At 56.1% G+C, this 25,519-nt stretch overlaps 15 protein-coding genes across 15 annotated transcripts; 8 read left to right on the top strand and 7 right to left on the bottom strand.

Moving 5' to 3' along the window:
* Positions 1-491: 491 nt before the first annotated feature.
* Positions 492-1,097, top strand: SCHCODRAFT_02523433 (uncharacterized protein; the record flags this gene model as incomplete). Its single annotated transcript, XM_003035394.3, has 2 exons — positions 492-930; positions 980-1,097. 2 exons carry the CDS (start codon positions 492-494, stop codon positions 1,006-1,008), a joined length of 468 nt encoding a protein of 155 aa, XP_003035440.1. The 3' UTR covers positions 1,009-1,097.
* Positions 1,098-2,181: 1,084 nt separating this feature from the next.
* On the bottom strand, positions 2,182-2,690 carry SCHCODRAFT_02005871 (uncharacterized protein). The gene has a single exon (XM_050341509.1). The coding sequence runs from the start codon at positions 2,492-2,494 to the stop codon at positions 2,231-2,233; it is 264 nt and encodes an 87-aa protein (XP_050202651.1). The 5' UTR covers positions 2,495-2,690; the 3' UTR covers positions 2,182-2,230.
* On the top strand, positions 2,691-4,884 carry SCHCODRAFT_02005901 (uncharacterized protein). Its single transcript, XM_003035395.2, has 4 exons — positions 2,691-3,345; positions 3,395-3,513; positions 3,561-4,727; positions 4,784-4,884. The coding sequence occupies exons 1-3, from the start codon at positions 2,887-2,889 to the stop codon at positions 4,555-4,557; spliced, it is 1,575 nt and encodes a 524-aa protein (XP_003035441.2). The 5' UTR covers positions 2,691-2,886; the 3' UTR covers positions 4,558-4,727; positions 4,784-4,884.
* Positions 4,885-5,006: 122 nt separating this feature from the next.
* Positions 5,007-5,835, bottom strand: SCHCODRAFT_02604525 (Tautomerase/MIF). The gene is made up of 5 exons (XM_003036206.3): positions 5,674-5,835; positions 5,579-5,617; positions 5,380-5,490; positions 5,219-5,322; positions 5,007-5,157 (listed from the first exon to the last, which is right to left on the bottom strand). The coding sequence occupies exons 1-5, from the start codon at positions 5,704-5,706 to the stop codon at positions 5,124-5,126; spliced, it is 321 nt and encodes a 106-aa protein (XP_003036252.1). The 5' UTR covers positions 5,707-5,835; the 3' UTR covers positions 5,007-5,123.
* A 145-nt stretch (positions 5,836-5,980) lies between these two features.
* Positions 5,981-7,587, bottom strand: SCHCODRAFT_02682261 (NmrA-domain-containing protein). Its single transcript, XM_003036207.2, has 6 exons — positions 7,342-7,587; positions 7,094-7,292; positions 6,901-7,038; positions 6,802-6,853; positions 6,251-6,753; positions 5,981-6,200 (listed from the first exon to the last, which is right to left on the bottom strand). The coding sequence occupies exons 2-6, from the start codon at positions 7,268-7,270 to the stop codon at positions 6,126-6,128; spliced, it is 945 nt and encodes a 314-aa protein (XP_003036253.1). The 5' UTR covers positions 7,271-7,292; positions 7,342-7,587; the 3' UTR covers positions 5,981-6,125.
* Positions 7,588-8,046: 459 nt separating this feature from the next.
* SCHCODRAFT_01198204 (uncharacterized protein) lies at positions 8,047-8,318 on the bottom strand (the record flags this gene model as incomplete). Its single annotated transcript, XM_050341217.1, has 2 exons — positions 8,047-8,243; positions 8,297-8,318. 2 exons carry the CDS (start codon positions 8,316-8,318, stop codon positions 8,047-8,049), a joined length of 219 nt encoding a protein of 72 aa, XP_050202650.1.
* A 1,945-nt stretch (positions 8,319-10,263) lies between these two features.
* SCHCODRAFT_02682260 (uncharacterized protein) lies at positions 10,264-10,887 on the top strand (the record flags this gene model as incomplete). The annotated part of the gene is made up of 2 exons (XM_003035396.2): positions 10,264-10,541; positions 10,590-10,887. 2 exons carry the CDS (start codon positions 10,264-10,266, stop codon positions 10,885-10,887), a joined length of 576 nt encoding a protein of 191 aa, XP_003035442.1.
* A 1,188-nt stretch (positions 10,888-12,075) lies between these two features.
* Positions 12,076-13,103, top strand: SCHCODRAFT_02483404 (kinase-like protein; the record flags this gene model as incomplete). Its single annotated transcript, XM_003035397.2, has 3 exons — positions 12,076-12,213; positions 12,264-12,492; positions 12,544-13,103. Coding segments are annotated over 3 exons (927 nt in total), but the record flags the coding sequence as incomplete, so codon positions are not given.
* A 273-nt stretch (positions 13,104-13,376) lies between these two features.
* On the top strand, positions 13,377-14,916 carry SCHCODRAFT_02604515 (NAD(P)-binding protein). The gene is made up of 6 exons (XM_003035398.2): positions 13,377-13,751; positions 13,803-14,057; positions 14,107-14,133; positions 14,181-14,335; positions 14,388-14,558; positions 14,611-14,916. Exons 1-6 carry the CDS (start codon positions 13,714-13,716, stop codon positions 14,823-14,825), a joined length of 861 nt encoding a protein of 286 aa, XP_003035444.1. The 5' UTR covers positions 13,377-13,713; the 3' UTR covers positions 14,826-14,916.
* Positions 14,915-16,306, top strand: SCHCODRAFT_02604513 (uncharacterized protein). Its single transcript, XM_003035399.3, has 4 exons — positions 14,915-15,357; positions 15,414-15,664; positions 15,726-16,065; positions 16,119-16,306. The coding sequence occupies exons 1-4, from the start codon at positions 15,090-15,092 to the stop codon at positions 16,154-16,156; spliced, it is 897 nt and encodes a 298-aa protein (XP_003035445.1). The 5' UTR covers positions 14,915-15,089; the 3' UTR covers positions 16,157-16,306.
* Positions 16,307-16,471: 165 nt separating this feature from the next.
* On the bottom strand, positions 16,472-17,862 carry SCHCODRAFT_02682256 (kinase-like protein; the record flags this gene model as incomplete). Its single annotated transcript, XM_003036208.3, has 5 exons — positions 17,796-17,862; positions 17,594-17,740; positions 17,377-17,531; positions 17,085-17,313; positions 16,472-17,034 (listed from the first exon to the last, which is right to left on the bottom strand). The coding sequence occupies exons 1-5, from the start codon at positions 17,842-17,844 to the stop codon at positions 16,472-16,474; spliced, it is 1,143 nt and encodes a 380-aa protein (XP_003036254.1). The 5' UTR covers positions 17,845-17,862.
* A 153-nt stretch (positions 17,863-18,015) lies between these two features.
* On the bottom strand, positions 18,016-19,628 carry SCHCODRAFT_02682255 (kinase-like protein; the record flags this gene model as incomplete). The annotated part of the gene is made up of 5 exons (XM_003036209.3): positions 18,016-18,788; positions 18,843-19,068; positions 19,158-19,309; positions 19,382-19,513; positions 19,586-19,628. The coding sequence occupies 5 exons, from the start codon at positions 19,626-19,628 to the stop codon at positions 18,214-18,216; spliced, it is 1,128 nt and encodes a 375-aa protein (XP_003036255.1). The 3' UTR covers positions 18,016-18,213.
* Positions 19,629-19,750: 122 nt separating this feature from the next.
* Positions 19,751-21,241, top strand: SCHCODRAFT_02742337 (kinase-like protein; the record flags this gene model as incomplete). The annotated part of the gene is made up of 5 exons (XM_003035400.2): positions 19,751-19,987; positions 20,043-20,174; positions 20,234-20,253; positions 20,494-20,662; positions 20,712-21,241. The coding sequence occupies exons 1-5, from the start codon at positions 19,903-19,905 to the stop codon at positions 21,239-21,241; spliced, it is 936 nt and encodes a 311-aa protein (XP_003035446.2). The 5' UTR covers positions 19,751-19,902.
* A 478-nt stretch (positions 21,242-21,719) lies between these two features.
* Positions 21,720-23,300, top strand: SCHCODRAFT_02682254 (kinase-like protein; the record flags this gene model as incomplete). The annotated part of the gene is made up of 5 exons (XM_050346743.1): positions 21,720-21,867; positions 21,925-22,056; positions 22,118-22,272; positions 22,333-22,558; positions 22,606-23,300. 5 exons carry the CDS (start codon positions 21,720-21,722, stop codon positions 23,169-23,171), a joined length of 1,227 nt encoding a protein of 408 aa, XP_050202649.1. The 3' UTR covers positions 23,172-23,300.
* Positions 23,301-23,950: 650 nt separating this feature from the next.
* Positions 23,951-25,070, bottom strand: SCHCODRAFT_02604503 (DUF1077-domain-containing protein). The gene is made up of 5 exons (XM_003036210.2): positions 24,958-25,070; positions 24,862-24,907; positions 24,584-24,803; positions 24,334-24,518; positions 23,951-24,085 (listed from the first exon to the last, which is right to left on the bottom strand). Exons 1-5 carry the CDS (start codon positions 25,005-25,007, stop codon positions 24,062-24,064), a joined length of 525 nt encoding a protein of 174 aa, XP_003036256.2. The 5' UTR covers positions 25,008-25,070; the 3' UTR covers positions 23,951-24,061.
* Between the last annotated feature and the right edge of the window lie 449 nt (positions 25,071-25,519).

The following is a 25,519-nucleotide window of genomic DNA, read 5'->3' as shown; positions in this document are numbered from 1 at the left end:
CGCTATCCCAGCTCATTATGCGTATTCGACGCGACCCAGACGTGTTGGACACGCCGTTCGGCGAGGATGGGCTTGGATCGTGTCGACCAAGCGCTGTGTACGCTCTCTTGCGCGGGGGACGAGGTCGATGGGCGAGGACGACATGGACGTGCGGGATAAGAGCGGTCGGCAGTTGCCGACCGGTGTTCGAGCCGGTCGACCGACGGGCGCTTATTGGGCGCTTGTTGACTTTGACCATCACCATTGTCCCCCGCGTCGTCGGCGGTCCCGTCTACGGTCTTCCCCTGGCGTCAGCGCGCTTTTTGATGCTACCGGATGGCATCCCCGCCCTCTTCGTCGGACTTCCCCCTGAATATAATTAGGTTCTAACCCCTGCGCTCGCGCTATCTTGAGCATGACGAGCGCGCGCGCGCGCTCTATCTATCCAAGGCCTATGTTCCCTTCCCGAGCTGATCAGCCTAATCAGGCACTTCTGCGTCTGCGTACGAGGGATGGGAAGGTTTAGGTCATCATGTCAACATGTCAGCTCCGTCCTGAAGTCCGCGCTTCAAGTCCTTCCGTCTTCGGCAACTCACGCGGCGGCTTCTTCTGACCCTGAGCACCACATTCTCCGCCAGCGGTCGCGGCGGGTCCGTGCGATTTTGCCGCGCGCTCGCGTGTCTTGTCTGCGCCAACCCGGTCGCATCTTCCCTCCGCTCGACCATGAGATGAGCGCGAAGCGCGGTTTTGCTCGTTCATTCTCCCACTACCTTCCGAATCCACTTGCGTGCCATGATACACCCCTCCTCCTCTGTATCACCCGCCTCATCGCCGCATTCCACATCCTCAGGCCGTCCTCCTCCTCAGACTCTCGACTGTCGCTCCTTAAGGCCTCAACTCGAAGCTCGAATGTTTCGACAAGGGTTTCCATCCGCCGAGCGGGTTCTCGAGGTGCGTGTGCGCTTTCTCGAGAGCGTACTCTCTGCTGACGCACTCCTAGGTGTTCTCGCTCACCCTACCGACTCGTGAAGCATTGTATCTTCATCCGCCGAGCAAGCTTAAGCCTATTGTCATGTCACCTTAAGCCTGCCCCGTCCCATTTATTTACATGTCCCGAGCGCTTGCTACTCATTGAGTGCATGCCCATGTCCACCTTCCCTTGGAAGCCTTGACGTGACCTCGAATGTGTCGTCTTTCCCGCTTTCCACTCAGTTGTCCTGAATGAGCTTCTCGCCACTTCCCAAACGAGCTTCTTGCTGCTCCCCGAACAAGCTTCTGCCGCTCTCCAAACGAGTATCTCACCGCTTCCCAAACGAGTTTCTTGTCGCTTCTTCAATGACTTTCTCGCCACCTTTCCCATGAGTTGCTCGCCATTCTACATTGCTTACTGAGTGCCCACAAAATCACCGAGCGCATCCTTGCTCTCTCCGAGTCTCGTACAATGCTCCTCTTCATCTCACATGCTGCTGAGCGCTTGTCGGTAGTCTCAGCAGCTTGTTCATGGTCTCGATGTGTTGTCTGCTGTCTCAACACCCTGTTGACAGTTTCAATGCGCTTTTCTTTGTTTGTGCTTCATCAAAGGTCTATAGTACCTGCCTGCCATCTCTACTTTGGGTTTGAGGTCCCAATACTCCGTCTGATGTCTTTGCTCCTTGGTCATGGTTCCAACACTGCCCGAGGCCCCGACACACCATTTCATATCTTGACACTCCGTCCGCAGCTTCAACACGAAGCTCGCTCCTTACATGTAGCTGCTTCGGCGTGATCTACCGGCCTCAACTTCTGTACACTAGTGTTGAGATGTTACTCATGTCCTATGCTTCTTCTGGAGCAGGGTGCACTTCTGCGACCTGTACCAGCACTCGCCTTGCCACGGTGAAAGTGCTCCTTGCACCACGATACAGAGTAGTAATTGACGTACCTTGTATGTAGTACTCGCCTCCGAGCACAGGCCAAGGATAGCTCGTACGGCTTGCTGAGTATGCTACCGGCCCTCGAACCTGGACCATGGACCTCCCTTACATCTCGACTTCATGGCCGCCTCGACCTCAATCAATTATGTCTTCCGCAGTCGAGTGAAGATGTTGTCTGCAGGGACTTGCCCCTGTCGATCACTCCACGGACAATGGGATGCTATATGGCAGTACGTCTGAGAAGTAGGAGTGAGGACATGAGGTGGAGGCAGGCGGTAGGGGCTCTCTTGGCAAGTCATGTGCTTTGAGGGAAGAAAAACCGTAGGAGAGGCAGTCTGCTAGCTGAATACAAGAGAAGTAGCACAGAGATAGAGCAGGAGGAGCACTACCACCTCGCGCTTGAATGACAGCGATAGCTGTAGTGAGTCTCGCCCGACCCCCCATGTCACGCTTACCTCCGAGATCGGGCAGCTGAGCAGGCCATAGCACGAGTCCAAGGCCGAATCGCGCGAAATCCCGCGGTAACTCGCTTTATATTCACCCCCTCTAGTGATCCCGCAAGGTCCGAAGCCGAACGAGCGAGATTTTTGAAAAGCGAACATCGTTGCGGTCCACCTTGTCAATTCTCGAATTCCGTCCCGGTTAGGAAAGCCCACGGTTGAACTCCAGTCACATCACGCCCCGATGCCCAGCGCGAAGCATCAACGCGAGGCGGGCGAGCGTCAGGGCGAGCGACGGCCGGGCCCCACAACAAAAAGTCGTATATTGCGAGGCTGACGTGCGGCAGAGAGTTATAAGGCGGCGAAGGCGGCCACGGCGGTGACGACGTTCGGAAGTCGCCCTCGTTCGCGCCGCCAGCCCGATCGTCCGACGTCATCGATCCCGCCTCACTCCCACGCTGCTCGAGCTTTGGCGGGGAGAGCGTCCTTCACGCTGCCTGACAGGTGCCTGCGACGCGCGTCCTGGGGCAGACAATGGCAGGCGAGGGCAGGCGATGGCGGTCGATGGCAAGCCGCACACGCGCACCCGTCCCACGCCACGTGTGATCTCGCAGGTAATCAGGCGCTCGGCGCGTATGCCATGCATCTTGTTCTCAACCGCCACCTGCCTCGGCGCTGTCTTGCGCGACGCTCTCGCGCACCTCATGTCGTCTTCAATGGAACTCACACTCGTTAACTTATCCAACGATGGCATCCTATGTGGTCGGCGGACCTCCAATGCGAACGTACAGGTCTCGGTGGCGTTGCAGCCGTCCGAAGCGACGTCGACGCGCATTCCGAGTCATTGCTCCGAGGATGGCATCACGCTCGCTCTCCTCGCACTAGGGGAGAAGGCGCAGAAGTGGACCATAGAACATGAGCATCTTGTCACTCGCGCCTCGACCATCGCAATGCCTTCCTGGAGAAGCATCGACGTCTCGGACGATTGTCCATGGCGGGTTTACTGCCGCAAGGTGCGTGGTATACAAACACCCCTTCCTTCTTTCACTAACAGCCTGCTAGATTCGCCGCCACCATCGCATACTTTACCTTTTCCCCCGCCGAAGTACAGCGGGCTTTCTTTCGGATATGCACGACGGGTGCCCTTTGTCTTCTCTTCTCTTGCCTGGAACCCATGATAGGTGCGCCTAACATCTCAGCGCTCTCTTCGACCACTCACCCCGCACAGCATGGCCTTCTATGGCTGGCCTGTCGCACAGTGCCAATCGATCGATACTCCCCTCTCAGTTCAGCTCGAATCCGGCATTCGTGTTCTCGACATCCGCCTTGCCCTCGTAATGGACCGCCTCATCGCCTACCATGGCATAACCCCGCAACGCACTCCCTTTCAAGACATCCTTACGACCATGCACGCCTTCCTCACTGCCCCTGCTTCTTGTCGCGAGACGCTCGTCGTCTCCATCAAGCAGGAAGACTTCGCGACCACGCCGGCACCCAAGTTCTCCGCCGCCGTGCACGCCGAGATGCTCAGCGGGCCCGGTGGCAAGGAGATGTGGTACCTCGAGAACCGCATACCGCGGCTCGGCGAAGTGCGAGGGAAGGCGGTACTCTTCAGCCGCTTTGGTGGGAACAGCGACGGTTGGGATGGTGGGCTTGAAGGGCTTGGGATCCACCCCACGACGTGGCCGGACAGCGCGAGAGACGGGTTCTCGTGGAACTGCAAGGAAACCCTCGTCCGGACGCATGATTGGTATTCCATTCCATCCTTCCTCTCTATCCCCGAGAAGGTCGTCCGCGCGACGGAGAATCTGCTGCCACCCGACGAGCCCGCGCCGATGCCGATTCTCAACGTCTCCTTCTTCTCCGCCTCGTCCTTCCCGCTCGCCGCTCCGCCTACCATCGCGCAGGGCTTCGGCTGGCCAAAGTACGGGCTCGGCGTTGAGGGTGTCAACAGCCGCGTCGGGCGATGGCTGCTCGACAAGCTCGGGCAGACGGTGCAGGCTATGCAGCGCGACGAGGACCCTTCCGACGAGGAGTTCGAGGAGAAGGCGCCGAAGAAGCCCGCCATGGCGGAGGACGAGATGTACGTCGTGAACGTCGATGCCGAGCCGCGGATACGGGGCTGGGCGTTCACCGACTACTACGCGCGGCCGGAGGCCAGCTTGGTGGCGCTCATGATTGAGTGCAACTATCGTGGGCGTAAGGAGGGCGAGGAGGGCTGGTAGTGATGCATGGCGTCGGGCGAGTGGCAGGGTACTAGGCTCAACATCGTCAGGATTATCTGGCTTATAGACGTACATTATTTCTTTTGCGGCTCTTTTATAGGATTTCACGTATCTTTTCCCTCGGCTCTCGCTTGGATCTCATATCTCCCTTTCGTCTCTCCTCTTTTCCAGCATACCACCTGCCGGCTCTTAGCATAGGATATCACCACTGTATAATATCTGGCAGCATGTACATACACGGGCCTGCGCACTGTTTCATAGTAGTTGTTACAGTCGTGTACATTTCAAGTCAGTCTTTGTCCGACCGACGTACGACACTCGTTCAAGTTAATGGTCTCTGCATCACGACCGAGAACGATGACTTTAAGGAAGGCGCAACGTATGCTGCTAACCACGCTGACTTGCCTATATCTCATAGTGCTGCATGCATTTTAGCCGCTCACTATGCTCATGCGTAGATCGACCATCTCCTGATCGATGCATACTATTGTTACAATTTTGACTGGGGTCTACAAGCACGCCAATGAGCTGAGAAGGTGCATCAAAATGACGAGACGAAGCGAACCTCACTGGAAGATCAACTGGGGGTCATAATATATGCTGAGGAAAGAGTTAGCCAGATCCGTGCAAGTTCACCTGCCCCATTTGCAGCGACACTCACATGTTGCATCGGCCCTTGGGCACGCCCAACTCTTTCTCGAAGAACGCCTTCAGCTTGTCGCCAATCTCCGGGTTCCTGGTCACACTCAGCCTTTGGATGGCAGCCTAGTACGAGTAGTGTGAGCGAGGGCTGCCGGCATGCAGAAGGAAGGGGTCAAGTACCACGTGCACTTGCGCGGAGGGCTCAAACGTGCCACCATAGGCCAAGTTCTGGTTGTAGATCACGCTGACCTGCACCCACTCCTCGGGACGATCAAGGGCTTCTGCGGCAGCCTACCAGCGTCAGTGAGCAGCTTGTCTTACGCGTGATGAACACGATAGCATGATGGCGAATCAGAATGAGAACTAGCAAGATATATACCTTTGAGAACGCGAGAACGAAGGCCTTCTCGTCGGCGGGCTGGCACACGTGGTAAGTCTACCTACTACGCAGCGACAGAGTACTAATCATCCCACCTTCACGTTAGTCTTCAGGTCAAGGACGGGCATAGTGGTAGCGCAGCGTCACACGAGTTTCCGGGGGCGGATACGAGGGGCCAAAAATGTCTGCTTGTCGCCCTTCGCGTTCATAAGTAGTCCATAACCTCCTTCTCACCCCTTTCATCCCGGCCGTTCCGCCCTGCTTCGCTATCAAAAGGCCGCATAAACCCAAACTTAGCCCTAACCGAGGTGATAGTTAGGAAAGGGTCGCGCCGGCGTCGCCCGTCCGCATACGCCCAACGGGCCGTGCGGTCCGGCCTACTGAAAGACATGCACACGTCGAGGGATGTTGACGGTGTGCAATAGCAGCAAAGGACCGAACATGGCCGTGAAGCAAGTGAATCGGACGATGGAGTCTTCAAACATACAAGTACAACGCGCACACTTAAGGTCTTCATGACAGTCATACACATTGCGCCTTTCTCCGTCTACTGCTTTGCCGCCGCAAAAGCAGGCTGGTTCTTGATGTACTCCTCCCACGTCGTGAGCGGTTCGTCGACGAGCTACAGCGGCAGTGAGAACGTGGGTGTATGGCGGGACGAACATCACTCACCGACACGCTCCAGTCGAGATTGTCGCCGCCGTAGTACCCGAACTCGTAGACGAGTCGCATGTTCTGCAACATTTCCTCCTGTAGAGCCTCCGGGTACCCCTTCGCCGCAAGCGTGGCCTTGTACTCCTCGCCAGTCAGCCGCTTGTACACCTCATGCTTTCCATAAACCTTGTTGAACCCGTCGATTATCTGGACCGGCGTGGTATACGCCGTTGCGCCGTAGACGCGCTTGCCGAGCGTCTCCTCGCGCTTGAGGAAGATGGCCTTGACGAACTTGCCCGTGTCGTACTCGGCCGCGAAGAGTGGGATGGGGGCGTCGTCGGGCATGGGCAGGTTGAGCTTCCACTTGCGGTCGGGCGAGGCGGAAAGCATATCGCCGGGGAAGTTGGACATGTAGAAACCGGCGAGGAAGAAGGTGGCAGGGATGCCGAGATCACGGATGTACTCCTCGACCGTGGCCTTGCTGTCGAAGTGGGCCACTTGCGAAAGTACGCCCTTGGTCACTGCAGAAGCATTAGTCGTAGGTCAACTGCTCTTGCAAACGCACTCACGCTTCGTGACGTTAAGCACGCTGCTCCAGATGAGGTGCTGGACGCCCTCTTCCTAGCTGCGCGTGGGAATCATTTTGGCGGGCACAAGACCGTACTTACCTTGCTGGCATCTGCGATATTCTTGCCCTGAGCAATCTCCCGGTCACCGTCGATGTACTCCCAGAAATTCGTGACGGCGAAGACGCCGTACGAGCCCTTGATCGCGCTGCGGAGCGACTCCTTGTCGTCTAGGTTGGCCTGAAAAGGGTAAGATTACTATTCAATTCCCAATCAAAGGATAGGGATGGCGTACCGAGACCACTTCGGCGCCCTTGGCCACGAGAGCCTTCGCGTTGGGCTTGGTCGCGTCTCGCGTCACCGCACGGACAGAGAATTTGGACGACGCGGTAGCGTCGCCAAGTATGCTGTCGACAACGGAACCGCCCTGCTTTCCAGTGGCGCCAAAGACGGTGATGATCTGCTTGGACATGTCGAACGCTGAGGAGGCTTGGCTGGGCAAGTTGAGTACAGAGTTCGAGCAACACAGGCTTTTATACTCACTGAGACGGTTCCAAGTGGGCCGATGGTTCTCCCTGTTTCTCAGCACGCCTGTGAGTTTTAGCAAGCAGGACGGCGCGTCGTCCGGCAGATTCAGCAGGTCAGGAGAGCGGGTAAACTCGACCGGCTGCGTCAACCATGCTGATCACGCTGCAGCGTATCCTCTGGTCGTCAGGCCGTCCTAGGGGTTCCAGAATGCATAGATTTCGCATGTCAGAGGCAGAAGTAGGTCCGAAACCCACCCTCATGATGGTACAAGTTCAAGACGCATTTCTTGCCTCTTTGGGATAATCCACCGAGGTGCACGTGCTGAATGACATCATGGATCTACTTTACTGGCCCGCTGTTTTGATGTACATATACTCGCCCCAAATAACGCTGTCCGGAGGCTGCTCGATGGCCTGCAGATTCTCCCGCACCATCCACTGTTCGTCGCCGTATAGATACTCCTCTGGAATCAAGGATGTCTGTTCCCATGTCAAACCGGGACATGCAGGATTTACCAAGTTGGAGCGACGGCGGAGAAGCAGATTCTCTCGACGCCGGCGGCTTGCGAAGGCGAGCGCAATCCATATTGGGCGGTGCCACTCTTACGCAGCACTTGGATATACGAGGTCCGCTGTCTGAAGGGTCGTATAATGGATTTTCAGAGACTTCTAGCGCGAGAGCCAGAAAGCGTGACCTCCATCCCTCATAGTCCGGCTCCGCCTAAAAATCCAGAGAACGGGTGTGATCAATGAAAGCGCCAAAGACGGCGGGGTACCCAGCGCAGATGTTGGGGCCAGACCACGACTGCTTAGCTGCAAAGACGTCCTCGGACTCGAGCCTGTCCCAAGGTAAGCCCTTGCGGACAAGGTCAGCGATACTGTATGCGAGGGATTCCATGTCATCCCGACGCAAAGGTGCTAGGACGAAATGTCAGCTAGGGACCTCGGTTTAGAGGATAACTCCAGCTCACTGGTATGCATATGCATGTTCATGCTATTATAGCAAGGGGTTCCTAATCCATGACCATGAAGTGATGCACCTTCTGGTACGTGGACTTGCGTGACCGGATCGCGATAACGCCTCGCAAGGCCAAATCAAGCCGGCCCAAGGTTCGCTGTCGAAGAGGAAACTTCCAGGTTTGATGTCGCAATGCACGAGGTGGTGTGAGTGGACGTGGCGGATAGCATCGATCTGGCAAGAGTATTAGACTGAGCCTTCAGCGAAACAGCAGCAAGGGGCCGGCTCGTACCATTTGACAAATTAATGTGACAAGGTTTCGCATAGTATAATGGTTAGATTTGCGCCTTGGGAGGCTTAATTTGTGCTTGCGTGGCAACGTGTCGATCGTTGGCCCAAGCCTCTCGAGCACGATATACTCAAAGCACTGGGACCGACCGTAGGCGTAGATTCTTGGAATAGCTTGGTGACCTTGATCAGGCAATATGAGCGCGTACAAAGGACTGCACCACGTAGACACGGCGCACCTTGTAAGTTGTACAGCCAACAGAGCACATGCCTCGTGACGACCCATAGGACGAACGACCTTCGAGTCAGTATGGCACTTCTTGACTGCGACTACCTCTGGCGTTCCGGCGTCGCCCTTGGACACGCCTCCAACGTATACCTTCGCTACATGGCAGTCAGACCTCCCTTCGAGCACAGACGTGGTCACGAAACTGACCGTAGCCTCCGTTGCGATGAGCTCTTCGCGTCGTAGAAGCATCGTCGGACGTGATGACGGTACAAGTAGAGCAGATCTCAAAGAGTCGTATGTCCCGGTCGCGCTTGCGTACGAGGGCAAGGAACAAGCAAGAACGAGCTCAAGGCAACCGCATGTCTAGACGCAAATGGCTAGACGTAATTTCGCCCTGCATTATCGTCCATGAACGTGCTTCGATAGCGCCAAAATCTTGAGTAAGAGCGCCAACTGGCCTTCATCCTCTGAGCATGAGACCTAGCGTTTGAACGTCTGTAGTGCATTAAGAATTCCTTCAGGCGAGTTGATGGAAGGTGAAGGTTTGAACCAAGGTACTTATCTTCAGATGCTGTTCGAGTCCAAGCGGAATTACCGGAAACGGTCACATCTCAGGGTGATCCACAACTCACAATTCCCACGGCTTGCCCATCTCGAGAGTCGACGGGGAACGCACAGTAGAGTCCTGCTCACCACAACGCAACTGCAGATGATATCCCCTCAGTCCAATTTTTACACATGCTGCGCGCACACCACGGCGTCGAGTCCAATCTTTCCGAGCAGCCTTTCTTCGCCTGGATATCGCAAAGCCAGCGACCCTCGTAGGTCCCAGGCCTTCGGAAAACCGACAGACCACATCCTGTTTAGCCCATGAGCGGTTAGCAGCAAGGAAGAGTTGCATATCTTGGTCATACTGGCCAAGAGCAAGATATGGACGCTTCAAACCTATCAATCGTACTATCTCAGGTGTGTAGATCAAGAAGGATGGACTTACCAAGCATCCAAACCAGCGAAGTCGGCCGGAAGAGATGGGGCTGAATCGACACATTCAGCTGCGGCCCGTGCGAGAGGAGAACATCGCGTAAGTATGTATAAAATTGATACTATCTATTGTTTTCCGAACAATAGGGATCTCGACGTCGAACAGGCGATTCAAGGTAATCATGGTAATTACGGACATCGAGTTCAGGGCCAGGGGTATACAGCTGGAGAGATGAAGAGCAAACGCGGGCGATACAAAGGATCAAGAACAAGCCGAGGCCTTCCAAGCCTTTGTGAATGGAGTGGCGCGTGTGGTCACAAAGGCCGACACGCGTGGACGGAACGTGCAGCGTCGGGCTGCATATAAGAAGGGCTGTCAATGAGAAGCTCGCCACTCATAACCCTCATCTGCCCTTCCGCGCCTGCTCCATCCACGACCAGCCTTTTTCATCGACGCTCAACCCATTTCACCCGCGCTCAGCATGCCACGAAGTTTCATGGAGAGCCTAGAGTCCTTCGCCGCAGAGACCGGCGTCAAGTTCGAGATCGACGGGCGCCTGGCGGACGTCGAAGCTGGGCCGGCGAGGATCATCTTCGTCACGCGTACTGCGAGCGTGCATGCGTCCATGCTTCACGACGTCGAGGTCACTGTGCGGGATGTGACCGGTGCGACGCTGGCGAGACATCGTCTATCCCCCGGCACGGCGTTCCTGAAGGTGAACATCGCGTCGGTGCCAGGGCCTGTGATCATCGGTATATGGTGAGTCCGCAGTGAGGCTCGAGCGATGACATGCTCAGCCAGGCGTAGGCAAACATTCGGGAGCGTCGTTGAGATGGTCGAGATCCCAAGGCGAGGGATACGCGCGAGGTCGGAGAACACGGAGAAGACAGATGTGGCGGTCGCGAACGCGCTCAGCGTTAGGCCGCGAGACAAAGGCGCGCTGCAGGTCTTGCATACGCTGCTTGCGGGGATCACGGCATCGTTGCAGGCAATGATGACGTTCCCGGATCAGGCGTGGGATTGGGAGATATGCCCGGAGACCTGTGATGGGAGGGGACAGGCGACGGGGATGAGCGCTCGCGCTCGCGGGCTGCCAGTGGTTTGATTTGATCGTGTCTATTGTCAGCGCCATCTGCCTAGACTACTTTATATACCAGCAGTACTAATACGAGACGTCAGCAATTATAGAGAGCGCGAAAGTTCGTCTACGCACCTTGAAAGGACCTTCGACCGCTGTTCAGCGTAGTGACCCCCGATTGACAGCCGACTGCAACGCGGAGCGTAGCTACGCGCTTGTAAGTGCCGCCTATGTAAGAAAGCTGAGCCCAGGGAGGCTCTGAGGAACGGTGTGCGGACTGAATCTGCTTATTATCTGCAAGCGGCGCGACGCGCTGGCCTCCATGCAATCGTCAGAGGTGGCAATTCTCGGGCGGAAGCAGTTGCATTTTCCTTTCCATATCGACAAGAGTAGATAGATAACGTGTGCAGAACTTGATTTGAGTTCGTGTCGCGATATTGCCCAAGTTCGAGATGACGGCGGGAGCAGAACAGGGCATTTCCTTATTCTTCCGAAAGAGGAAGGCCTTGTCCTTGACTCCGACTTCCATGTTCGTCACGCCTGCATAAGATCAATTCTGTTCGCTCGTCACAAAAAGGGGAAGGATCATGGACCTCACACAATATTCAGGCATAGCTCATCGCTTGCGCGACCCACCTCACTGACAGCTCAACAAGGTCCGTCGAATTGCGGGCTACTGTAACCTGTACCTCCTCCGAAGCGGCTTCAAGCTTCAGACCGCAAGGCTCATGAAGATGAGCCACACGCAACTCTAGCTGCAAGCCATTACAGCAATCGGCTTTGACCACGCACACAGCGCGTGGTCTGACCCGTGTTTCTTGCAGCGTGCAAGTCTGCTCTGGCACTCACGACCTACCACGAGCCAGCGTCTCATTTCCACCATCCCATCAGCCAATGCGCGTTGCTATCGAGACTCGCATAGCAGTCGGTGCCTTCGGTATGTTCTGGATACTTTCCCGAACATCCAAAAAAGCTCACTACATGTCGCGATGACAGGAAAAGTTTATCTCTGTCGAGTAACGAGTGAGGAAGAAGTAGGCCAGCTTGTCGCGGTTAAGAAGTCCCGTATGACACGCTACGTCTCTACCGTGAAGAATCCAATGCTGCGACACGAAGCGTGCGCGATGCTCGAGCTACAAGGTAGGTGTATGTCCAACTTGAATCCCCGTTGGTGTCGCCGCTCACCCCTTTTGGTCCTCAGGTCACCATAGCATACCAGAGGTTTACGCTTGGGGAAGCTCACAGTACTATGAATACCTTGTGATGGAACTACTCGGTGACCTCGTCGACGCCCCGTTACTCACAGACGAAGGCTTGACCCTCCGGAACCTCGTTGCCCTCGCATGGCAGATGGTAAGCCGGCGTCCTGTCGTACGAGCGTTAGCTAACTTCGACATTCACAGATCGACGCTCTCGAACATGTCCACTCGCACTACCTGGTTCACTGTGACGTCAAGCCGGACAATCTTCTCTTCAGCTCAGACCCTGCCGTGGGTCAGATCAAGCTGATCGACTTTGGACTCGCGAGACCATACCGAGACGCTCAGACGCTCGAGCACTTCTCGCCATCCACGCTATCCTGTTCAATTGGTACCAGACACTATACCAGTATCAACGTGCAATACCATCACAGTACGTCGGTACTATCCTCGAGCGTCGAAGGAGCTAACATCTATCGCTCAGGTCCTTCGCGGCGAGACGACATGGAATCCCTCGCGTACACTATTGTGGACCTTCTTTGTGACGACCTGCCATGGGGCGATCCAGAGCTACCAGGCTCTGAGATACTCACTATGAAGCAATCCTGGTCCGGGCCTGCCATTTGCACAGGATATCCCCCCGTATTCGGCGAGTTTGTCGACTACACTCGCTCTCTTGCATTCGAAGAGACGCCTGATTACGCGGGCTGGCAGGAACGTTTCCTCGCCATCTGTCCCGAAATTCGTGGCCGTCCGCGCTACGATGCTTCCGATCGAGGACCCAAGGTGGGCGAGCCGCTTTGGTCTGGCAACGTGGAGATCAAGTCTGTCCGTCCTAAGCCGACGTCCCTCGATCACCCTGAGCTTTCGCGGATTGATGCGCCAGTGTGGCAGCCCGAATCAACTTGGGCCGACACTGAGGAGATCGATGACAAAGACCTCTTTGGAGACGAACAAAGAACCGTGCGAGAGAGGCTACAGAGGCTGGAGGAACCTCCGGCATGTCATTGGGTAGTGCCGGGTGAGACGATACGTGCGGTTTGAGTCGCGGTTTACATCGTGTTCTCTTGACGTCCTGGCTTATGTTACTCCGTGATTCATATCCAAAATGACTTGAACCTTGCATCCCATACCTTGAGACGTAAAAAACGACGGCGAAAGGTGCGAGAGACCCGGATTCGAACTGACGTCGAGGAGAGCGGGATCAGCATCCCCCGGATCAAAACCCGCCACCCGTCCTCCGAGCTCGGCGCGACGGAAAGCAAATCCTTCTGTTCCGCGCGTACGCTCATGTTGAACACGGTTGCTTCCCGCTCAGCTCCAGCTCTCATTCCCGAACTGTACACTCTCCATGAATTTAGAGAACTAAGAGCTCCTCAGTCTGCCGCAAGTGAGCTGGGACGCGCGTCCCACCCAGCTCCGGCATAGGTGGCACCAAGGTTCGGCATGGTGGGTGCATTCAAAAGTGGGCGCCCGAATCGGGTACCCTGCTCTTGTGGCCGATTCGGCTGCCCGTTTCGGGCGTATGGTGGACGCATAGGCAAGCGTGGCGCGAGACCGTCTGTGGGTATAAAGGACAGCGATGTGGACACCTTCAGTCCATCGCTAGTTCAGCCTACGCAAAGTTCCCCTATAACCTTCTTAACTCTACACCATGTCTTCTCAGCTTGTTTGGGTCATCACCGGAACTTCGTGAGTATCTCTCGTACTTGTACTATATAAGCTGCGCTAACGGACTTGTAGCACTGGCCTTGGTCGGGAGCTCGCAAAAGCTGCGCTCGCGCGTGGCGACAAGGTCATTGCAACTGCTCGCGCACGCTCAATTGCCAAGTTGGATGATCTGAAAGCCGAGGGCGCCGATGTTATCGAGCTCGATGTAACTGCGCCTCTGGACACGCTCAAGGCTGCCGCAGAGAAGGCGGTAGCCATCAATGGGCGCGTTGACGTCGTGGTCAACAACGCAGGCTACATTCTCACTGGTGCGATTGAAGAGTGCACGTATGTATCGCCGATATATTCAATGATCTGGTGCTGACCTTTTGAATAGTCCTCAGGAGACGTTCGACCAGTACAAGTGAGTGCGGTGTGAGTACTCGGAGATAGCGTCTTGACCCTGGTCAGCTCGAATGTCTTCGGCGCATTGAACGTATCCCGCGCGTTCCTGCCATACATGCGCCAGCGCAAGTCCGGGACCGTTGTCTTCCTAGGCTCGCTCGGCGGCTGGAGGGGCGGACCATTGGCTGGCCTCTACTGCAGCACAAAGTGGGCTCTCCGAGGTTCGTTGGAAGTCCATTGTCTCTGAGTTCTCGAACTGACCCCAATTCTCAGGCATTAACGAATCCCTTCACGCCGAGATCGCACCTCTCGGTCTGCGCAGCGTCTGCTTCGACTTTGGTTACTTCCGCACCAAGTTCCTGACCGCCGACCACCGCACGCCATACGATCCCCGCATCGAGGACTACCGCGAGGCGACGGAGAAGGTGAACCAGGCATTGCTTGGTGCGTTTCCTCCAAACATCCTGTCGCGCCCTCGCTAATCAGGTCTCTCCAGCCTACAGCGAGAAGCAACCGGGAGACCCGAAGAAGGGTGTGCAAGTCATGCTCGATGTGGTCCGCGGGGAGGGCGTGGCGGCTGGCAAGCCCTGGGAGATCAACGTTCAGCTCGGGTCGGATTGCTTCGCGGTGGTGAAGGAGCACTGCGAGACGGCGTTGAAGCGTCTCTCCGAGTGGGAAGACATCACGAAGAGTACGGACATACAAGAGTAGAAGACTTTGGCGATTGGGCGCCTGCTCCTCTAATGTGTACAACTACAATATAACTATTCGGAACTTGGAAAATGCCATTGGAACTCTTCCTTGTACTCCTTTCGTGATGAGCGCCCTCTGGAAATGAGCCCTAGCCTCGCCTGAGCCTCATTCTGGTGACGAGGTCCCGCGCATCGTGACGTGTGCCACCACCATGATAAGCGCCCGCCGATGTCTGCACGCGGCAGGCGCACCTTGCCCTCATCCTCGTCCACGACTTTCATAATGGCTGCTCTTCTAGCCCCCCTCGTCTCTATCTACAGCTATATCCTCGAGCCCATCGCACCCTTCACCTGGTTCGGCGTCGGACTCAGCACCCTGGATGTCCTTGCCGCTGCGCGCCTTTGTGTCGCGCTCCGCCAGATGCGCGAGGCGCTATACAAAGAGCACGTCCGCAAGCATGGCAGCCCGGTCGGTGTCGAGCACGACAAGTCCTTCGTGCGCGATATCGTGACGACGTGGACGGTGGTCTATGGAGGGGAGGCGGTCGCCAGTGCGTGCTCTTGCTTTTGTGGGGAACTGCGGGGAGCTGACGGTGACGCGTCGTAGATACTATGCTCGGCACCCCTCCGTCTTTTATGGTATCTGGCGTGGTGCCTGCGTTCTACGCCGCGATGCAGTGGGCGGCGGACTCCCTTCCCGCCGTACCAGCACCCTCCAGGGAGCTCGAACTCCCGCTCTCCATCTTCGATGGCTTCTCGCGCGCGTTCCTCTTGTGCAACCTCATTCCCCCGGTTGTAGTAGCGAACGCGCAACCTGCGCTTGCCACCTCGGCATGGACGCTGCTCCTCGCATCCTTCGTACGCCTTTGCTTTCTGTTTTGCTTGCGTGCCAACGTTAATCGGTTCCCCCATCCTCCAGATCACTGCGAACGGCGGCTTCTTCCTCACGAACATGCTCTCCTTCCTGAACCCTACCCCACTGTCCCTTCAGACCCCGCCCGAGCTGCGCGCGTACGGCTGGGCGACAACCGATCTGTGGTGTGCCCCGCTCGTCACCGGCCTCTTCGCGCTCCTGACGCACGCACAACCGTTCTGGGCGGATGCACATAACGTGCTGTCTGGAGTCTTGAGCACCGCAGACAAGCCTGTGGAGGCTGTCGACCCGGAGACGGCGAGGGCGGCGTGTGCGTTGTTGCTAGCCCTCATGTTCTCGGTGAGAACGACGAAGAACTTCCCGGCAACGAAGAGGAGTGTGGAAGGTACGTCTGCATGCTGTTCTCCCCTGGATCAGTATTGATACTATTGCTCATAGCTAACGGGGACTCGAGCGAGGCGAAGAAAACCCAGTAGGCAGCGAATCACGGACGATGTATAGACTTGCATTGTTATACGTCCAATCTATGTTGTACGTATCAATCCAGGAACAAGACATTGCCCAATCCTGTGTCGCCACTGCGACCATATACATCGGTCTCCTTGCAAGCGAAGCACGCTCGAGGATGGTTTTACCCACCTCACGGTCCCTCCTGGACTCTCCCAATCGGATGAACTAGACTGCATCTCAGTCATCGTAGGTCAGCACGATGAGCGCGTGCGAACGACCGATTGCGGACACTCCGAGATTCTGGGCGGTTTGAACAAAATCCATCAAGATCTAATAACCCCTTAGTCGACCATGACTTCGCCTTCATAATCGTGCATCGGAGGGTCCTCGAGGGGCTCCAACTGGCGCACCATCGCACGTTCGTCGCCGATGAGATGCTCGTCTGCGACCGACACTGCCCCCATCCAAGTTGAGTAGGGGACGCAAATTCCGAATTGCGATAGGTTGGGCGGCGTCACCGATCGCATGCGCTCTGGTCTGTGCGACTCTGGCTTTGGGTCTACGGCGACGCCGGATGGTGAAGAGTCTGAAGCGCGCCTACCGACCTTGGGACCGTAGTCCCCGGCTTTGTAGAGTGGCTTTCCGTCTAGCTCTGGTGCCACAGACAAGAAGCGGGACCGCCATCCCGCGTAGTCGGGTGTATCTTGGTACCCTAAGGATCGGGTGTAGTCCAAAAAGTCACCAAAGACGGCGGGATAACCAGCACATAGGTCGGCGCCAGTCCACATCTGCTTGAGCGCAAAAACTTCGTCCGCGTCCTCCATTCTCGACCACGGAAGCCAATTGCAGAGTAGGTTGATGATGGAGTACGCGAGAGATACCATGTCGTCTCGACGCGAGGGATCTAATATCCGTCAGACACAGGCAGTTCAAGCTCGAGGACGGATTACTCACTGCGATGAAGATGTACGTTCACGCTCGTATACCTCCTAGTACCTATATGCTCGGTGATGGTGGACTCTGGGACGTGGCGAAGAGTGTTACGGTCGCGATAAATCCTCGCGATGCCGAAATCGATGAGTTTGATGTATCCGCTGGCTAGCTGGAGGTCGAACAGAAAGTTTCCGGGCTTGATGTCGCAGTGAATGATGTGGTGGGCGTGTACATGTTCCACCGCATCTATCTGTAACAAAATACTCAGCATATAGGCATCGCCGCCCTTTCTACGCTGACGGGATTGACCTACCATCTGGCAGGTTAATGCAACCAGATTGCGCATCGTCAGGCCCGTCGAAGTTGACCGGAGAGGTTCCCTGATATCCTTTCCAAGGCGCTCCATAACAAGGTACTCGAACATCTGGGATCTCCCCCACGAATAGACTGCAGGGATGTTCGGGTGTCCTGTTTGTCGCGGCGGTAAGTACGACGCTGAACCATTACGAAGGCAAGCTCATACGTCTCACCTCGCAGCTCGAGCATAGCGCAGGCCTCATGGAGCAACATTGGGTTCTTCGCAAACTTGTAGTCAGTAGCGGATCGTCCCTTTTTGACAACGATGTCCTGCGGCACCGTTGTGCGGCTGGATATCACTCGTGCAGCGTAGATTTTGCCTGAAAGCTATTATAGGGACTTCAGAACTGCACGTGTGCGATGATGAGCACACACCGAAGGAACCCTCGTCTATGAAGTCTGCCTCGTCGACTTGTAGACGCATCGCTCTCGCAGATCAGCGGGACGTGGGGATGACAAATAACTCAAAGATGGACGTCGTACCCAAGGGTGACGAGGCACGAGGAGGACAGCTGCTTGAAGCGTACCAATCCCATGAGGCTGAAGACGTGTCCTGCAGTCGCGCTAGGTCCGCCGGAGATCACAAGCCGGAGGACAAGAAAATGCAAGATATATGGCCGAAGAGGACAAGTGCACAAGTATATAAGGTAAAAAAGTGCTGCTTTTTGACCAAGACGAGTGAAACATCGACTTGTGGGCGGCGGTGATATTCTCCGCGTATATGGCACACAAGTTTCGAAAGAAGTCTCTAGCCGTACAGATCGCGCACCGAAGAGAGTTAGTTTTTCAGAAGTTAGAACGGAACGATGCGCTCTGGAGGATATCCTGCTGCCTGGTAAACCCACGGGCGCTCCATGCCTGGCGTCTCTTCGATCCTCTCCAAATGAGAGGCCACCATCTCTTGCTCGTCCCCAATGAGGTCTTCGTCCAAGATGGCGAAAGGATTGGGCCACTCGGACGTCGGCACCCAGACGTCGTCACTGAGTGATGCTGAATCGGCGGCGCTCTCCGGCGCAGGCTCGAGGTCAACGGGCTGCATCTCCTGCGGCCAATGCGACAAGCCTACGCGCGGGCCGTCGTCTGCATAGTCGTACAACGGCTCGTCGGGAAGCCCGGGAGCTAGCTCCCGGAAACGAAGCTTCCACCCGGAGTAGTCTGGCTCCGCGTCATATGCCATGGCGCGCGCGTCGTCGAGGAAAGCGCCAAAAACTGGCGGGTGTCCGGCGGCAAGATCGGAGCCGGACCATTTGCATTTCTCTGGCAGAAATTCCTCGTCGTAGGTTCTCCGTTTGTGCCAAGGTAGGCCATCGCATAGGAGCGCGAGGACGGTATAGGCGAGGGACTCCATGTCGTCACGGCGTGAGGGACCTGAGTCGTAACGCGGAGTTAGCTACGAGATGTGCCATATAGAAGGGTACGCACGATAATGGTAATGCATATGGATGCTCGCATACGACCTTGTTCCTAAAAACCGGGAGCTGCGGCTCTCGGGCTTGTGAGCAAGGGAAATAGGGTCGCGATACGGTCTCGTGCAGCCGAAGTCAATGATCTTGATCAAGCCGGTGGGTCGAAGGTCGAACAAGAAGTTCCCAGGCTTGATATCTCCATGTACAAGATTGCGCGAGTGCATGTGTTGTACGGCGTCGATCTGAGAGGCGAGGTAGCAGTGATAAGTCGTTCGTGAGCGAGAGTTATGAACAGTAAAGATTGACTTGGAAAGCATGCAAAGCGCCTCACCATTTGGCACGTCAGCGCGATGAGGTTGCGCATTGTCAAGCCTGACGAGGATTTGAGCGGTGAAAAGATGTTGGGACCAAGCTCCTCCAGAGCCAGGTACTCGTAGTATTGTGTTCTTCCTAAAGCATATACTTCGGGAACGCTAGCATGTCCTGTGGATATCATGATATATACGTCAGCCAGCAATCGGCTTGGATATGTCGACCGAAGCCGAGCGAACGAACCTCGAAGACTGATGATGGCGCACGCTTCATGGCGAAGCATTGGATTCTTGACATGCTTCGTCGTGTGAACGACCTTCACCGCAAGGATGCGCGGCGGGCTCTCGCTTGTTACCCGCGCACGATACACCCTACCTGTGCACCCATTAGTCGCGATGGCACTTTGGTCTTTTCCTCGCTGAAGGCAGCGGAAAACCTGAGTCTCACTATTTCCGCCGTCCTCGATTCGGCTATCTAGGTAGAGACGCATTCGAGCCGTTAGGGGTTCGCGGCGAGCGCGAAAGGTGGACGTGTGATGAGAGGACAGCGGTCACAATGTGTCACAGCTCCCTGAAAAGGAAATTTTAGGAGCCTTCGGGTGTTGCCGATGGACCAATCTCACGTCTAACTATCACCGTCATCACGGACGAACCTGGTCCGTTCCCTCGCCTTCCTGTCTCGCGCTTGCCTTATCCTGCCCACGTACTCGCTGACCCGAGCCAGAGGGACTTTCTTGATCAGGCCAGCCCCGTTGTTGGGTGCGCATGCGCTGTGAGTTTCCGGCCACAAGCCACACTCAGGCGGCGATGCGGTTGGATATTGAGGAGAGGATCGGGACCGGTGGATTTGGTGAGTCTTCTGTTCTGGCTCTATCTGCCCTATACCGACCTGTCACCTTCTCTAGGCAGGGTTTATGCCGCAAGGGTCCTTGGGGAACCGCAACGTAGGGTCGTTGCACTGAAGAAGGCGCGGGTCGAGGACAGCATCGAGAACCCGATGCTACGCCATGAGGCTTGCGCAATGCTGATGCTCAAAGGTAGGCTCATCTTTACACCGCCTTCTATCCGTTAGCTTGCTTGACTCTTCGCTCCTCAGGTCACCCGAGTATCCCTGAGGTGTATGCTTGGGGTCGCTCGCAAATTTTTGAACATCTCGCTTTCGAACTGCTCGGCAAAAGTGTCATACATCTAGTGTATTCCACTCCGGGTCTTACTCTACGCAATCTCATCGCCTTGGCTTGCCAGATGGTAGGATCTATTCTCGTCGTTGCAGTTCCTTTCTTTCAATGATCAATTACCACTTTCATCCAACACGTTCACTCTCATGGCATCGTACATTGTGACATCAAGCCTCAGAACTTCCTCCTCGGCCTCAACGGCCGCCAAGGTCACGTCAAGCTCATTGACTTCGGCCTCGCCAGGAATTTCCGCAATCCGTTAACGCAGCAACACATTCCCGTAGAAACCATGCGCAGTCATGTCGGGACCCGGACGCACATGAGCCTGAACATTCACTTGCACCATAGTAAGTAGGACTGCACAGCATCAATACGCGGCTCACCTCCACCGCGCAGACCCATCTCGCAGAGACGACATGGAGTCTCTGGCGTACACGATCGCCGATCTCCTTTGCGGCGGCCTCCCTTGGTCGAAACTCAACTCTTCCGACTACTTCGCCGAGAAGCAAGCATGGACCGGCTCAGCGCTTTGCGCCGGCTACCCAGAAGTCTTCGGCAAGTTTGTCGATTACACACGCTCCTTGGGCTTTCGAGAGGAGCCCGATTACGAGACGTGGCGACAGCGCTTTTTGGCCGTCGACCCCGAATTGCAGGGTTACCCCTTATACGATTCCTCGAAGGCTGGTACCGTGGTTGGAAGACGCCTCGGGGGTACCGCTACACCGCCCGCTGTGTCACAGCAACAACCATCCTCGCACGTGGCTGACAAGGATTTCGACTGGATCAGTATGTCGACCTGGGGCGAGCGGTTCGAGGTCGCTTCGGAGGACCTCTTTGATGACGAGCAGGCGATGGTACAACAGCTCCAGACCATCGAGGAGCCGGTTCCGAGATATTATGAATGGGAGACTATTCATCCATTTTGACCCCATGGGCGTACTGCAATATCTAGACAGGGATTTTTTCTCGAGATACTATTCGTGCTTGCCCCGCTGTGCCGTACACCCGTTCGCCTTGGTGCGCCAGATTTGACAGTCCCCGTTCATCCGCCACCGTTTTCCCGATCCCCCGACCGTGAAAAGCGGGTTGTGAGGCGAACCATCTACTTTACCAGGTCCACCTGGGTCGAGCCTTTCATACTTCTAGACGAATACCTTTTTGGGGACGAAGGAGCCTTGGTGCGCCAGCATTTAGAGAGGATCGAGGCGCTGCCTATCAGGGGCCACAAGGACGAGGTTATGTACTTGAGCGACTAGTCATGTTTTGTAGACGGGTGCTCTATATCAATACCCCTACACAAAATTGCAGTGAACGACATCGGGTGGATCAGGGCAGGCGATCGCGTCGAAAACTTTCTGTGGCTTCGTGAGTCACACAAACGAACTGTGACCAGTCACTCAAGTCATGATGACGCACGTGCTGCGGACAGGTCTTCCCCCTCCCGCACCCAGCGCCGTCGGCGTTCTTTACACCCCCTCAGAACCGGTGCTATGCAAGCGCTTCCCCACAATGCATATACACCTAGACGACCTGATAGCCTGCGGCGGCAATGGTGCGCCTTGCCTTCAGGAGCGAGCTTTGTATCGGATGACCCTGACTTCTGCCCTAGGAAGAGTCTATCGCGCTCATACGACGAGCGGAGAGAAGTCAAGGATATTTGCGGTCAAGAAGCTACACACGAACAAGCAAATAAAGAGACCCATGTTGCGTCACGAAGCGTGCGCCATGATACAACTTCGCGGTTGGTTCACTCCCCCTAATAGTGGTGTGCTTTTAGCTATCCTGACGCCTGCATGCTACAGGCCACCCCAGCATACCCGAAGTATACGCATTGGGACGATCTCAGTACGCCGAGTACCTTGCGCTCGAGCTACTTGGGTCAGACATCTACACCGGCACCTTGGACACCCTGTTGGGCCTAACCATGCGCAACCTTGTCGCGCTTGCATGCCAAATGGTAAGATTCCCAAACTGACATCGCAGTAGACCCCTCAACTCACCTCGCTCCCACACGCAGATTGACGCCCTGCAACATGTCCACTCGCATGGCATCGTCCACTGCGATGTCAAGCCCGGAAACTTCTTGTTCGACCTCAACCTCACGGGGAGAATCAAGCTCATCGATTTCGGGATGGCGAAGCTCTATCGCGATTCGGAGACCCTTGAGCACAGGCCCCAGGGCCGTATCCCGTACCTTGTTGGCACCAGAATGTATGCGAGTCTCAATGCGCACTATCATCTTGGCGAGTACCTCCTGTCCATCAAACGGCGGGATACTCACTGTGCGTAGTGCCCTCACGCCGAGACGACATTGAGTCACTCGCACTCACTCTCCTCACGCTCCTCTGCGGGCGCTTGCCCTGGCAGAACCTGCACGGCGCCGCAATCTTGCCCCAGAAAGCAAAGTGGTCCGGAGGCGCCATCGCCGTCGGCCACCCGCCCGTCTTCGGCGCCCTCCTGGACGACGCTCGTACATTTGACTACGACGCAGAACCTCAGTACGCTGCGTGGAAGCAGCGTCTTCGAGGTCTGGTGCCAGGATCAGCGGACTCAGCCCTGTACGACCCGTCCGACCGTGGATGGCCGGTCGGCGTAGCGCATTGGCAGCACGAGTTACTTGCTGTCCCAATCTCCACCCCGCCGCAGAGCGTCCACGAAGTGCTGCCGGATAGCGATGACGACTGGGTCCCGACATCGGATTGGCCGGAGCCCATGAATGTTCCGCTCGAGGACCTGCTCGGCGACGAGCGCGAGACGGTGGAGAGGGTACTGGAGAAGATCGACGAGGTCCCCACCATGGACGAGATTTGGACGAATCCGAACTTTTGTGGGCCAGAGTATATGGTCGATTATTAGGGTATACATCGCGTACCCGATGGCCTTTCGACTTACATAAGCACGATGGGCAGAGCATAGGAACCATTGTTTGCATGATTTTCCCGCAGTCGATGCTGCAAGGTTGAGTGGGCGGAGATGGTCCAGCGGGAACAGGGAGGTCGAAGATGCATCAGGGGTCATCGTCTTATGAACAAGCCATGACCATGAAACCCCGAAGCGGCCAGTTAGAGCGGTATATGCGACATGCAGTTAATATGCAGTCGCCCATTGTCCGTCGTACCCTTGATTCGATACTACGAACCACCGTGTCTGTCAGACGGTCAAGACGCATCTTCGACGGCATGGCGTGACATGGCCAACTTCGAGAACATGATTGAAAGACGGTGGTACGACACCCACCTATACCCCTTTCGACGGTGCGTAAGCGCTCCACGCCCTACGCGCGCACCTTCATTAATACCAACACCGGAGCATGATATGAGCGCCGCCGTTGTATGAAGCTGGTCATCGTAGTATGAGTGCGACCTGGATGATAGTACCCGCGCCTTGATACCCGGAGCATGACCTCGATATGCGATGCTTGAGTGGTGCCGATGGTTGAGGGGAAGAGAGATGTTGCAACAGAACGGCGGCCAAGACTTGCTATCCAACTTTGTCGTAGTCGTAGCAGATAGTGATCTCCCACAGGAGTTCGACGATAATGCCCAAGGCGGCGTTGCTGAACTTCAGGGCAAGTACGAGGCGGGACGGCCTCCTTCAGACTGTAGGCCTTTGGACTCGACCAAGAGCGTTTGACTAGAATCCATAATTGAAGTCCTGATGCAAGTTTCGTCGCTCGGGTTGTGTAGACGGTCACCGCCAAGCATACCCTCCAAATAGATGTAATCGCATATCTGGCTAGTGTACACTCAAAATAGTGAGATCTCCGGGGCCTGCGAGGGGAATGGCGTCAGAACGAGGGCGTTACAGTGCCGGCCGATGCTTGGCATCGACAAGATGAAGGGTTCTAGGACCGGATGGTACATGATGCAAGAGGAGAGGAGAGGGGAGGAGGAAGAGGGGGAGGCAGGATGCGGATGCGAAGAGCTGGATTTGGGTGGGAGAAAGTCGTATGGAAAGGGGGGGTTGCAGGAAGTAGATTGGTAGGAACGGGTAGAGATTAACAGGAAGTACGCCTCACCTGTCCCCTGGTCTCGTATGGCAACCAGTCCGCCGTCCCCGCGGGCAACAATCCCATGGACCTGCACTTCCACAGCCCGACGCCGATCGTGAGCAGGTTGCACGCGAGGTAAGCCAGCTTCTGCAACAGCAAAGTCGATGTTGCCTTCGTATCCGTCGCCGTGGAGGGCGCGAAGGGTGCGAAAGCTGTGCGTCACAGGTTAGCGAAAACTCCACCACGCGCCGTACTAAGCGCAGAGCAATGGACGCACCCTGATTGATCTTCGCCAGCGCCTGCAGAGGGCCCAGCATGAGCATGAACACGATGCCGAGGTTCCAGATCTGGATGCCGCCGCCGGACATGTAGAGCATGAACGCCTGCATGGGCAGGCTCTTCGCAGGCGCGATGGCAAAGTCCCACGCGCGCTTCTCCTTCAGCTCGTCATAACGGGAGAGAGGGAGGGAGGCGGCGGGCTTCGAGGGGCCCTTGGTCTGAGGAGGTGTCGAGAAAGTGAGTATATGCACTTGCGAGCAAGATACTGCGACGCACTGAGGTTGACTTGGAGAAGCCCGGTGGCGAGGGGAGGTTCCTCCATCTGGGGCGAGTTCAGGCATATATCCTGCGCATATATTCAGTACTACGAACTTGTTGTTGCTTTCGAGGGACGCGTAGTCTAAGGAATGTCTTGTCGACATGATGGCGGTGGCGGCGGCGACGACGGCGACGAAGGACGGTGATGGCGGGGAAGGATGGCAGCGCGCGGCGCGCCAGTCCCGGCGAACCGGCCCTACGAACCGAGCCACGCGTCGTCGATGCGAACAAACAAAGGCTTTGTTTGTTCGCTCACTACCCTCAGCGTCGACATTTACATAGCGATAGGTAAGAAGACACCAGAATTGTTCTCAATCAGCCCGACCCTCGGGAGGCATTCGAGGCGATAGCACCCAGAATAAGTGTCCCAACTTGGTTTACGACCCTCGGAGCACAGAACAAAGCGCCAGTTCGAACAGGGAAGTATGGGAGCGAAAGTAGCAACGAGCGCATGCCCTCTTGGCAGGCCAGCACGCTCCGGTTTTCTCATGTAGCTAGAGCACCCCCTCCGACGATACACCGAACACTGCAGGCCCAATCCACCGCGCTCTGAGAACCCTTATCTGTCAACAATGCCCTCCCGCAAGATGGCTGCCTCCGCGGCTCATACATTGGT

The sequence above is a fragment of the Schizophyllum commune genome, assembly GCF_000143185.2.
Source record: "Schizophyllum commune H4-8 unplaced genomic scaffold SCHCOscaffold_1, whole genome shotgun sequence".
NCBI classification, from domain to species: Eukaryota; Fungi; Basidiomycota; class Agaricomycetes; order Agaricales; family Schizophyllaceae; genus Schizophyllum; species Schizophyllum commune.
Note: the sequence above shows the minus strand (reverse complement) of the source record. Positions and strands in the feature narration are given on the sequence as shown.

Coding starts and splice junctions, on each gene's coding strand:
- SCHCODRAFT_02005871 (XM_050341509.1), bottom strand. CDS start 2,494: ATGTTCGCTTTTCAAAAATCTCGCTCGTTCGGCTTCGGACCTTGCGGG.
- SCHCODRAFT_02005901 (XM_003035395.2), top strand. CDS start 2,887: ATGGCGGTCGATGGCAAGCCGCACACGCGCACCCGTCCCACGCCACGT. Junction 3,346..3,394: donor GGCGGGTTTACTGCCGCAAG/GTGCGTGGTATA, acceptor ACAGCCTGCTAG/ATTCGCCGCCACCATCGCAT. Junction 3,514..3,560: donor TTGCCTGGAACCCATGATAG/GTGCGCCTAACA, acceptor CACCCCGCACAG/CATGGCCTTCTATGGCTGGC.
- SCHCODRAFT_02604525 (XM_003036206.3), bottom strand. CDS start 5,706: ATGCCCGTCCTTGACCTGAAGACTAACGTGAAG. Junction 5,618..5,673: donor ACCTGAAGACTAACGTGAAG/GTGGGATGATTA, acceptor CACGTGTGCCAG/CCCGCCGACGAGAAGGCCTT. Junction 5,491..5,578: donor TCGTTCTCGCGTTCTCAAAG/GTATATATCTTG, acceptor TGACGCTGGTAG/GCTGCCGCAGAAGCCCTTGA.
- SCHCODRAFT_02682261 (XM_003036207.2), bottom strand. CDS start 7,270: ATGTCCAAGCAGATCATCACCGTCTTTGGCGCCACTGGAAAGCAGGGC. Junction 6,854..6,900: donor ATATCGCAGATGCCAGCAAG/GTAAGTACGGTC, acceptor ACGCGCAGCTAG/GAAGAGGGCGTCCAGCACCT. Junction 6,754..6,801: donor CGTGCTTAACGTCACGAAGC/GTGAGTGCGTTT, acceptor ATGCTTCTGCAG/TGACCAAGGGCGTACTTTCG.
- SCHCODRAFT_02604515 (XM_003035398.2), top strand. CDS start 13,714: ATGTCTTCTCAGCTTGTTTGGGTCATCACCGGAACTTC. Junction 14,134..14,180: donor GAGACGTTCGACCAGTACAA/GTGAGTGCGGTG, acceptor GACCCTGGTCAG/CTCGAATGTCTTCGGCGCAT. Junction 14,336..14,387: donor CACAAAGTGGGCTCTCCGAG/GTTCGTTGGAAG, acceptor CCCAATTCTCAG/GCATTAACGAATCCCTTCAC.
- SCHCODRAFT_02604513 (XM_003035399.3), top strand. CDS start 15,090: ATGGCTGCTCTTCTAGCCCCCCTCGTCTCTATCTACAGCTATATCCTC. Junction 15,358..15,413: donor TGGAGGGGAGGCGGTCGCCA/GTGCGTGCTCTT, acceptor GACGCGTCGTAG/ATACTATGCTCGGCACCCCT. Junction 16,066..16,118: donor AACGAAGAGGAGTGTGGAAG/GTACGTCTGCAT, acceptor TATTGCTCATAG/CTAACGGGGACTCGAGCGAG.
- SCHCODRAFT_02604503 (XM_003036210.2), bottom strand. CDS start 25,007: ATGTCGACAAGACATTCCTTAGACTACGCGTCCCTCGAAAGCAACAAC. Junction 24,804..24,861: donor GCTTCTCCAAGTCAACCTCA/GTGCGTCGCAGT, acceptor ACACCTCCTCAG/ACCAAGGGCCCCTCGAAGCC. Junction 24,086..24,333: donor CATACGAGACCAGGGGACAG/GTGAGGCGTACT, acceptor TTCCCCTCGCAG/GCCCCGGAGATCTCACTATT.